The 11,753-nt window shown below is 38.6% G+C and overlaps 1 protein-coding gene across 2 annotated transcripts in view; it reads right to left on the bottom strand.

The window, feature by feature from the left end:
• Positions 1-5,977: 5,977 nt before the first annotated feature.
• The window catches only part of LOC106805521 (coiled-coil domain-containing protein 61-like), a 17,895-nt gene continuing 12,119 nt past the window's right edge, over positions 5,978-11,753 (bottom strand). Inside the window, exons 6-15 of one of the 2 annotated variants that reach the window (XM_014807148.1) lie at positions 10,298-10,517; positions 9,857-9,939; positions 9,005-9,153; positions 8,582-8,651; positions 8,056-8,195; positions 7,665-7,755; positions 7,301-7,367; positions 7,012-7,052; positions 6,561-6,661; positions 5,978-6,220 (exon numbers count right to left, since the gene is read on the bottom strand). In XM_014807148.1, coding sequence (XP_014662634.1) covers positions 6,042-6,220; positions 6,561-6,661; positions 7,012-7,052; positions 7,301-7,367; positions 7,665-7,755; positions 8,056-8,195; positions 8,582-8,651; positions 9,005-9,153; positions 9,857-9,939; positions 10,298-10,517 — 1,141 coding nt within the window. In that variant the 3' untranslated portion in view covers positions 5,978-6,041. Of the gene's footprint in view, positions 6,221-6,560; positions 6,662-7,011; positions 7,053-7,300; positions 7,371-7,664; positions 7,756-8,055; positions 8,196-8,581; positions 8,652-9,004; positions 9,154-9,856; positions 9,940-10,297; positions 10,518-11,753 lie in introns of both variants that reach the window. The other variant, XM_014807147.1, reaches the window with a different exon arrangement.

Here is an 11,753-nt window from a genome sequence, read left to right as displayed (position 1 = left end):
GGGTCGTGTGAACGAGGCGATAGTTCTCTCACACTTACTAATATATAGTTAAATAGCTGGCTTAGCTTGAAAACGATCGGAATTCCAGTTAAGTAAACATGCCATACTGCAGCGACCGCGTTCGAACAATCATGAAGTGATCATTGTACACTACGTCAGGGTTTTACTAGCAAAAATCATATGCATTGTCCATACTAGATGGGTTAAGACGCAAGTGCGCAACCTCTATATTGCCACAAGCTGAGCTCAAAACGATGGGAACATTAAAATGTTCTCTATTCTGAAACCAGAAAAGATGACCATTTAAGATAATAGTGTTTATATTGAAGCTGCACTATAAATCTAGCACTAAATAGAGTAAAATTATGTATAAATTGAATTTTTTTATCACTGTTCTATATTCTCCTGCATAGTTCCTGATAGTTTATATCAGATATATTTTGTATCATGGTGCATTTGGACCTGATAAGTCGCATGTATTCATACAAGTGTTGCAAGCGGGATGGTGTACAAGTAATAACATTTTCTGCTGAATTATTTGAAAATGTTCAGTATGTTATAATATAGTGCCCAACAAAGCACTGCAATTGCCATGAAGGCTGAAAAATTTCTCATAAATGTATATCCCCTCGAAATAATAACTTACCTACCCTTTTTATGATATATATACTTATCGATCTTATTATTATGATAAAGTAATAACAACAAACTTACACAAAACATGTTGAAACAATGTTTGTTTTTCATTTTACCCTCTACAAATTTAAAAGATGTTGAAACATTGCTATTTCTACCACTATAAATTTCCCAACGACAAGCCATACACTCATCAGGGTGCTGTGTATAGGTAGGTATACTATGTAAGCAGACCAGTGAGCTGGTGTATAATAACATGTTTATCGATAATTTCTCACATGCAGCTCAGTTGAAACGCGACAGGCACGCAGTCGAGCCTCATCTATCAGGCCGTTGCGTAGCGGGTCTCTTCAAAGTCTTATACAGTACTATTTTTTTGCCAAAAATAAACATACAGGGCCCTTATTAGTACTTATTTCTTGCGTGCAAATCTTAGAACAGGACTTAATCAGTCCTTATTTCCTTGCATAAGGACCATTTTCAACATTTTCACAATAGTGTACTTTAATCGACCGGTGATCTAATCAAGAAAATCGCGTAAAAAAGTCTTATTTTGGTCTTATAAGTCCTTATTTCAACATGTGTCTTACTACTATGAACCCTGTATATATGCCTGCAAGATGACTCGTATATACACGTACGTATTCTCTAAACACATATAGCAGGCACACATGCAAGCAATGCCTGTAGTCATAGACGGAAGCGCATATATTTCCGCAATGAGTTGCTGGCCAAGACGTAATGGTTTATAGATGTATTTTTGATTGCATCAGGGAGTTTCATTGTATATGTAGCAACTTGCAAGTAAACTAATATCTCGAGCAAAAATGAGCATGAACTGAAATTGGTATGCATGGACAACTGTGAATGCATATATAAGAAAAATGGAAGGATCAACAAGAAATCTTGTATGTACACGATTCTCTAATTTATAGCTAACCAAAAAGTTGGCATACGTCATACTTCTAAATACCCATCTAATAAGAGATCTTCTGCGTTACCTGTTCATACGGTATCAAGAGTAGATAATAACACATGTGTTATTATCTACTCTTGACGGTATCTATGGCTTAGTAAAGGCCTATTTACACGATGCGTCCTAGACGTACGTCCAAAACGCACCGTGTAGGACGCATCGTGTAAATAGGCCTTAACGCTTCAGAAAATCGAAACAATGCACGCGCAATGTGTATGAAGGGAGCAAATTCTAATTAGGCTTAAATTTTCTTAAATTCTCAAGCCAGACAGCTTGTGTTGGTAGGGTGCAAGGAAAGATAGTCAGTCATTCACTCACTTGTTCAACGTATACTTGTCACTTGCAGGGTTAATTGGATCTTGGGTGAATTATTCCAATATAATCTAGCTAATGTGAAATTCATGTACTCACTTTCGCCAGTTTCCTCAAAGAGTGTTTCATCGACTGTCATGGTGTGCACCCCCAACTTTTTCTAGTTGTCGACTTGTCTAACACTTCTATTACACTGCTCTGAAGTCCTCGTTGCTATGTAGCTATAATATATTATGATTTAACACAGGATAGTATCTCGTCTTGACTCATATATCTCGAATAGCTAATGGCTATAGCATTGGTGTAAATGTTATAACGGTTTCTAATAGACAATAATCTCACGTGATAACGTACGTGCACCTATACATGCCTCTATGCGAGTTCCCACAGTACACACACAGCACGACTTGTTTCTGATCACCCTGATGCTGGCTCACTGATAGTGATATAGCCTTGCTCACTATATGCAGGTATATCATGCTGGTAGGATATAGACCAGCACGGATCATACATCACTCATCCATAATTACTTGGTAGCAGGTGCCATATAAGTATAGTGCAGATTCATAACGGCCACTCGTTGTGTATTGCAAAACGCCACTACATCGTAGGTAAATAATGGTATGTAGGGAGAGAGAGAGAGGGGGGGGGATAAAGTCTTATAAGTCCAAAACAACTAACCCTATGACTTAAATTTAGAAAATCTTAAACATCTTCACTTATTTTTCAATAATTTATTTCAACGTTATAAAAATTGCCAATAAATTTTACGAAAAAATATAATGAACAATACAACTATACGAAAAGGTCCTACATATTTTACAGCAAATTATGGAGAAGAGGCTTGTCATCATAGGATTCTATATGCACATCTTAGGAGGTGAGAAAGCGATCATCAGTGATGAAATTCAAAAGATAAGGCACATCTCAAAAGTTGTTGGAAGTAAGACCATAATAATTACAAGTGTTGTCACAACCACCACACTACCAATTGCATTTATCACTCTACTAGAATTACTAGAATCAGGAGTGGATAATAGAGCTTCTCTATTAGAATTCTCTATTATCCACTCCTGCTAGAATCATAGATGGTCATGCCCCACGTTTTTGCAGTAAGTTCCTAAGTTCCAAACCCAGAATTATGCACGGGTGGGTATGACAGCGAGATCAATTTTCACATACTAGCTGGATTATAAGCAGTAGAACAGACAATTAAAAGAGAGAGAAAAATTATGAGGCATGATTTCAACAAGTTGCTGAAGTTACAGTGAAAATGAGCCGATCGACTATTGCAAATAAATAAAGTAAGAGAAACTAGCCAGGGCAGCGCAGCCTATCCTAACACCAGACCGAAAATGTTCTACTTGGCACATATATTCACAAATCTCACGTTCGTCAACTTTTTACCCGTTGCACAATGCACGCGACTATTTAAACAAAAGCACTATAGCTGCATTCAGTACATTTAGGTGTGTTTGAATTAAATGAAATAAAGATTTAATAATCACAATAATAATACTGAGACTGATTAAATGAGAATTGTAAAAAATCTTTACCATTTTACTATATCTGGGTTTCCCTTGCAATATTATAAACAAATGCTCAATAAACATAAAACCTACTGTCAACGTCATAAACTATCAATAAAAATATAAATCAGTTTCGTAGTAACAGAATATAGCTTCCGTCATGTTATAACTGAGCTCAATAATAAGTACTCTGAAATACTAATATTGTGACTGGAATAGTGGCGACCTCTATCTCACCACTCGTGAATCACACAATTGTTACACATATAGCAACAGTTAAGACATCATTTCTGTACAGATAAATGGAAAGGTCCACGCTATGGTAGGAATGGCAGCGACCATCTCAGTGTACATAAATGTGTATCATACTGGCTATGAATAAGAACAGTAAAGACCTCTATGGAAGTACCCAATAGCATACCTTTAACATGGATGATATTGCATGCTATTGCAATATGACGGGAACTTGTTGTATACAAGTAAACATCTCACTATAGCTAACAACCTTATTATAAGGAATGGATTGTGTCAACCTGTATCTTTTGACATAAATGTGGGCGCTGCATTCAACAGTCTTGTACGTCAATGCACGTGCGTCAAGAGCCACAAACTCAACACAATTTCATCTCTGTTATTGTTTACGCCTGAATGCGTGATTGATCAGGGAGGGGAGGGGGTGCATGTAAGAGGGAGACATTTTCTTTGGGGTTCCGAAAAACACAATTCCATTTGACAATTTCAGGAGCCATTTCAATTGGAAGCTCTGCATAATGGACCCCCAACAAGCCCTTTGACTGACTAGTCAAGAAATTCAAAGGTCTGTATATTGTTTTTATTTAGCCACCAATAGTTCTTATTTAGAACAAAGTCTTCATTGTTATCTTCTAAAACTACAGACCATCCGCTGACCGCTGTGGAGATGTGCTCTGGGCCTCGAATTTGGCGCACGTCTCCACTGCGGACAGCGCTTCATACTTGAACATCCCCGCTGTCGCGTGCGTGTCTCATCCGCGTGCAGTGCTCAAGATCAACAGCAAAGCTGTGCCACGCAATTTTGTATCACGTCTTTTTGGACTAGCTCTATATATTTTTATGTGACCACCGCAGCACCCTTTTTGAACGTCTGTGCTCTTGACTTCCATGGAGAAAGCTAGCTGGGTGTCTATGTCTATAAGAATACTGCACAAGGCCTGTTAGGGCATGACGCGCAGGGGTCGTCTGACCCGCACAATGTTCATAAACGAGTTTAACAAAAAACAAACTGTTAGTTTTAAATTAAGGTTAATTTATGCTTCCAATGGTGGAAGCAGTTATCAAATTGTTTACTGTTTCTGTAAAATATGTTGATGATGGTGAAGAGAGTGCCGCTAAGAGGCTAAAAGAATACGCGACAGATATAGGCCATCTAAAAATTTCGATGACAGGAAGTCAGGAACTAGATCTTCTCCACTTTCACTTTCCTCGTATCCTCCTCCACTTCATCCACATCACCCCGTCTCCTTCTTCTAGCACTCATCCTTTATTTCTAACCCCCATTTCCTCCTCCCCTTCTCCTCTCCTCACGTTTCCTCCTCCCTATTTTCATCTTTCTTTTAAGAATTTTATTTCACCATACGATGTGATATAATATATCACATATATATATATATATATATATATATATATATATCTATATAGGTCTCTATCTCTCATCCCCATGATCGTCATCCATACTACCAAACAATGTACGTAGTAATGCTTTGCAATATAATTCGCAGTAAAAAGTAATCTATATAACCTCATAGATATATAAAAACACATGTTTGTATATATCCATGATAAGTTCAATAAGCAGTTCAAAATACATTTATTATAGCATGCATTTGCTGTCAGAATCATATACGGGCTTTGGCGCCACTGTTGTTTGAATGTGTACCCGATACCTTTCGCTACGAAGACGACATGCTAAAGTCATGTTTATGATTTCATTGTAATTTTTATACTTTTAGGGGTTTTATAGTTATGTAGGGCTGCAGAGCTAGTTCATTTATCAAATTTATTTATAACAAGTGTAATACTCGCTATGGTGTTCCCAATAGCCAAACTAGGTTATTTGGCTCTCAAACAACTTAGCAAACCGATTGCAGTCGCATTGAAACGACGGGCTAAATCTAGCAGAGTGTTTAGAGAGTATGTTTGTATGCCGGTTGCACAATGTAAGTTTACACCTAGTCACTCATAGTACCCTCCTACTGACAGTGTGACACTGTACAGGCACTTGACTTAGGCTGTTTGAAAAAAACGATAGTAGATAAATGCAAGTTATATTAGGCGATGATATCATATAGAGTACTAGATACAATAATGTAACCCAAACCCAAGAGGATAGGGTTACAAAGTCTCCCTATCCTTTTCTGCGGAGGAATGCCCGAGTGAATCACTCGGGCCGGTTTGCTGGTGCGTTTTCAGAGACTAGAACTTCCAAACTGGGTTTATTCTCAACACGAACCTTTCTCCGCTATTCGGGAACTTACAATGTTCACATTGCACACCACATTGCTGTGATGGTGGCAGCAACTATCGTGTAACATACCGAGAGTGTGTGTAATTTAGTTCACTGTTCCGTCAGTGCACCCTGCATCTCTAAGATAATCCTGCAGGGCCTGTAATCTAGCGTCCAATTCAGCAATGTCTGGCTGAGGTCCCAACACACCTCTGGTTGAGCTGCCCGAGTGGTTCATGCCCAATGAACTCCTAGCTCTGTCGGCCGACCGCCTTACTGGATTACCTACAAATCAAGAGAACATTTAGTTGGCAATTTGGTTATATCACTGGTATATACAAACACGTTTGTATAGATATATGGCTACATATAGAAGACTAGGTATAAAAATATAGACAAGGTTACATTTAGATCATACAAGTACAAGGTTAAATCGTAAACATATTTCATTGGTCTACCTCTATCAGTTACCAAAATTTACAATTAGCCGTTTGTATTTTAATTACCATAATTACCCTACAAGAAATGCATAATTTATACCAACTGCATTTAATATTTGCATGACATATGTATATATATATATATATATATATAATATATATATTATCTATTTGCTTGCCCTCACCACTAGAACGTCTCAGTGATCTGCTGTCTCCAGTTGCACTTGGAGTGTGGAGTGAAGGTCGTTTTGTCACCTTGAGGTTCTTGGCCTGAGTGAGTGTGGCTGTATAGTACATCATTAAGGAGAAAGACATGCATTTGACAATTTGATCATCATAAACTGTGATGATTACAAAAAGTCAAACCTTGCCAGTAAAAATGAGGTTCACGATGATGGCACACAATTATTGCTAGTGAGAACCTTCCTATCAGGCTTCTTGAAGTCATATATATGGCATTTTGCCGACAGTATTCTAGGTAACATCTAATAGGACTTTTTACTATTGTTTGTCTTCTTATTAAGCTACTATGTGATATCACACTAAACACAAGGACATGCAGTCGGCACGTTATTATAAATTCAGTGATGTGAGAACACTTAGTGACATTCCATAGCAATTCACACAAAAGGATATGATTTACTCCTTCCATTATATGGGTTTTTTAAGGACGACACCTGAAAAACATAGAAAATGTACATGCGAGATTCAGTAAAATATATCAATATCTATGAGTCCCCTCACCTTAACTGTAATGTAATCATGCACAAATTAACTGTAACTTATTTAAAAACAAAACAAATGGGGGGAAAATATGACGATATTTTCCAGGTAAGGCTGATTAGTATATAGATTGTGCAGGTTACAGCATACAAGAAATCGTCAAATAATGGCCTGGCCTATTACATACTATACGCTGGTCTACCTGCGTAATGACGGAGGGGCTGTTGAGAATTGGACCATTCTGACGACTGCGTGGCCTGTCCTCTTGTCTGCTATACGAGACAGGAAACGGAGGATTTTACGGAGAAACAATTTAACGATGATCACGTACATTCCTTACTATCAGTGTCAATGCAGGTGTTTAATGACACCGTTTTATTCTATTTTTAATAGATAAATGCCAACTGATGCCAATAGCAAAAATTTAGAAAGTCATTTACAGTTTAAGCAGCAGTTGCACTGCGACTCTATTGTGTCAGGTTATCATAAAAAATACAGTATCTAAAGATGGCCGGCCAGACTTGGACCGCATAGATGGGTCACTACAAACATCATGGGTCACATACCTGTTACGTGACGACTCGCAGGATGAAGACCGACTCGCTAGACTCCCGCTCCTTCTTTGGTGAGAGGATGTATTAGAGTTCTTCCAAGCCACTGCAATCGTTCAAGCATCTAATTAAATTTTATTAAATTAAATTTTATTAAATTTAATTATTACCAAGCATTTAATTAGTAGTGCAACTCAGTGACCAAGCACGCAGCCAACAAAGAGAATTTTCCATCCTCCATAACCTCTCAATCCCACTTATATCACCTAGTAACTAACGATTCGATTAATTCACGACACCATCTTAATTTACCTGTGTAACTGAGTGAGATTACTATCCCCCCATTACAGTGATTAATTTGTTCTGCTAATACGGAAACCAAGTACGTTTACGAACGTACACTTACCACTACGTCGCTGCGAGTAAGCGGGTGATGGACTGCGAGAGATGGGGTGCGACCGAGTGCGTGCCCCTGACCCCACGCACGGCGAGGCACCGCGAAGGAATCCTGACCGCTCGCACGAGCCTCGGCTCAAAGAGCGCTTTCTGGGGGATAGTAGGGGGAACATTTACGATCTTCTATGTGAAGGAAATTTCCCCCAGCATTTCATAGATGGGTCACAAGGTGGGAATTTTTTGTTCTGCCATCTACAGCGTACACATATGTTTGGTGCACTGAATTTATCATCCGGGGAAGGTTGACACAAACGAAAAATCCTTCAAGGTGAGTGCATGTGCATGTATCAGTTGAAATGGACAAAATAATGGTGGAAACATAGCAAGCCCAATAACGTGACAATGACTTTTTTATGTGGAATTAAGCGCAACAAAACAAACAGGCTCTCCACAGAGATTCACCTATAGTGTAAGCAAGCTCAGACAGTCTATAGTCATATATAAAGGCGCTATTACTGAATGAAAACGATACCTACCTCCTTTGGGTCGATGATTTTAGTTGCCTCTCTTTGCTCTTCACATAGGCAGTTGGATCAAACCTTGGTGCTAAAAGAAAGAGTAGTTTTTGTACTGAAAGGTTGTAAAAGTCAATCTAAGAAGATAAATATGTCAACTTCAGACTTCGTAATTTAGATTTTCGTGATCTACTATTATTTGATTACATGTTTGCAGTTTCATGTCAATCCAATTTTTCAGGCATGACCCAATATATTTTGGAATTTTCCCTAAAAACTAGCATGGCCGATTCTAAAGATATCAGATTGGAGAGACCCATCTATATTAAGAACCTGACAAGACTAATTGGAAGTTGGTAGCATGCACTGCTTGTTCAGTCAGTGGGTCCAACAACATCTTCTCACTTGCCAAACAAAAGGTCACCAGAATAATGGATGTACTACCTGGGGACGGCGTTTTCCTTTGTTGATACAATCGTGACAATGTTCTCTCCCTCGCCCACGCCACTGATTGCTGCCCTGTATAGGATTCCGAGCGCCTCATACTATTGCTTGTGGTGCTGGAGGCACCTAGTCGTGGTGTGAACAGCCTCCTATACAAATACAACGTATATAAAATATACAAATTTATGTATATATTCTACTATTCTGGAATTATTACGTTATTTATTTTCTAGTTATTTAGTAATAAATTTTGAAGTTTGTGAGAGAGAGAGTAGATGTCATCCTAGTACATTCACAGTGGAGAGATATGTCATAACAGCATAAAAACTGCAGTTAGTGGGGCAGGTTATGATCACATACACATAAGCACAGTATGCTATAACCTTCTCCTGCAGTTGTATCAAGAATACAGGCAGTTTACTTCGTGAATCCTTTGTACTGCATTTACTTTATCCAGAGATGCCATCACATATTTGAAGCAATCTGTAGTTTCTGGCCATCAAATTAGTAGTTCGAGGGTCACGTGACCCGAGTTTGTTAGGGGGGGTCTGGCATGCCCCCCGGAAAATTGTTTGATTCTGAGATGCAATTTCCTGCATTCTGAGGGTCAAAAATGACAATAAATTGACAAAAAATTACAGTAATTGACAAAAAGAAATTTGTAGTGGTGCAAAAGCAATAGAAATTCGTATAAAATACGGATAAATCGTAGTGGTTGGCATCTCTGTTTATCTGATGTCAGTATTAAGGCAGCTGTAATTTCCTGTTTGAAAAAAGTGACCTAGCATTTTAAGGCTGCACAGGTACATCCCCGACACGAAATTCTATATACAGACAAAATCTGTCACATACCCTCTTTTATATTCAGCCAGTTCTTTCGTTAGGTTCTTCACATGTATTTGAAGAGAGCGCTCCTTTCCCCGCAAGTCCTTAACCTATAACATTGTGAATATAGGCTTATATATAGACAGAAGTATATATGTAATATTAAATTCAGTATTCATACAAATCAAAATGTATAATCAGCATGCACGTAAACATTTCACACACACACACACATGCGCGCACGCACACCCACACGCACAGACACACAGATACACACAATCACACTGCGACTCAGACAGACACCAGAGTGGGCCACGCACACACTCACCCACGCACGCACACACGCACACACACGTACACACACACGTACACACACACTGACACACAAGTGCAAAAACATGCAACTCAACCTGACATCGCGAGAACATAAGCCTGTGCAGTAATTACTCACACAGCTCTAGCGAATACCTCAGCCTGCAGCTCTCTACATTCCTCGTCTTTCTTAGCCGACACCCGCTGATGTTTGGTCCTCTCTCTCATCAGTTCCTCTTCCAGCATCTTGATCATCTCCTTCAACAGCCTCTCCTCTTTGCCAAGTCCAACCGAAGCATAACTCGGAGGTGCTGCCAACCGCAACTCTTCGTAGGCCACCTCCAAGTCTTCTTTCTCCACCAGAAGAGCATCATAGCTGCAGAAATAATCGCCATCGCATGTTTATAAAAGCACCGAGTCGACAAAGCCCTGTGCATGAAGCTTCCCTTAACAGCAGACATTTTATACAATTAGGTAGTGATGGGAATCGGCTGGAATTTCATAATCGATTATCGGTTTCCCTTAACCGATCGATAATCGATTATAATCGGATAATCGGTTAATAATAGCATAGATTTAATTTAATCTTACTTTGTATATACTATTATACATAGCATTCAATATTATCATGTTTTATGATCATGTATTAACTCTGTGAAGGTTGCTGTATGTTATGTTCTCACATGCAGCTCAGTGAAACGGACAGGCACGCTGTCAAGCTCATCTATATGCGCGCAAGATGACTCGTATATACACGTGCGTATTCTCTAAACACATATATAGCACATATGACACATATAACAATATCACCAATTTCAGTCAATCAATCAATCACCAATTTCAATCAATCAATCAACAATATCACCAATAACACATATACCAATTTCAGTTCATGCTCATTTTTGCAATGAAATTCTCACAATGAAACTCCCTGATGCAATCAAAAATACATTTATAAACCATTACGTCTTGGCCAGCAACTCATTGCGGAAATATATGCGCTTCCGTCTATGACTACAGGCATTGCTTGCATGTGTGCCTGCTATTATGTGTATATATACACACATGTATATTTCCGCAATGAGTTGCTGGCCAAGACGTAATGGTTTATAGATGTATTTTTGATTGCATCAGGGAGTTTCATTGTATATGTAGCAATTAAACTAATATCTCTAGCAAAAATGAGCATGAACTGAAATTGGTATACATGGACAACTGTGAATGCATATAAGAAAAATAGAAGGATCAAGAAGAAATCTTGTGTGTACACGATTCTCCAATTTATAGCTAAACCAAAAAGTTGGCATACGTCGTACTTCTAAATAACCATCTAATAAGAGATAGCTATCTTCTGCGTTAACTGTTCATACGGTATCTATGGCTTAAGCCCGGCGCACAAGTAAAATGACGCACGAGTCAAATTACTCAACGAAAATCCGCCGCACACGTGAGTAAACTGACTCATGCGTCATTTTACTTGAGTATTTTACGTGCGCCGGGCTTTAGTAACGCTTCAGAAAATCGAAAACAATGCACGCGCAATGTGTATGAAGGGAGCCAATTCTAATTAGGCTTAAATTTCTTAAGTTCTCAAGCCAGACAGCTTGTGTTG

This window comes from Priapulus caudatus, unplaced genomic scaffold (genome assembly GCF_000485595.1).
Source record: "Priapulus caudatus unplaced genomic scaffold, Priapulus_caudatus-5.0.1 Scaffold116, whole genome shotgun sequence".
Lineage (NCBI taxonomy): Eukaryota > Metazoa > Priapulida > Priapulimorpha > Priapulimorphida > Priapulidae > Priapulus > Priapulus caudatus.
This window is presented reverse-complemented; position numbering and strand designations above follow the sequence as displayed.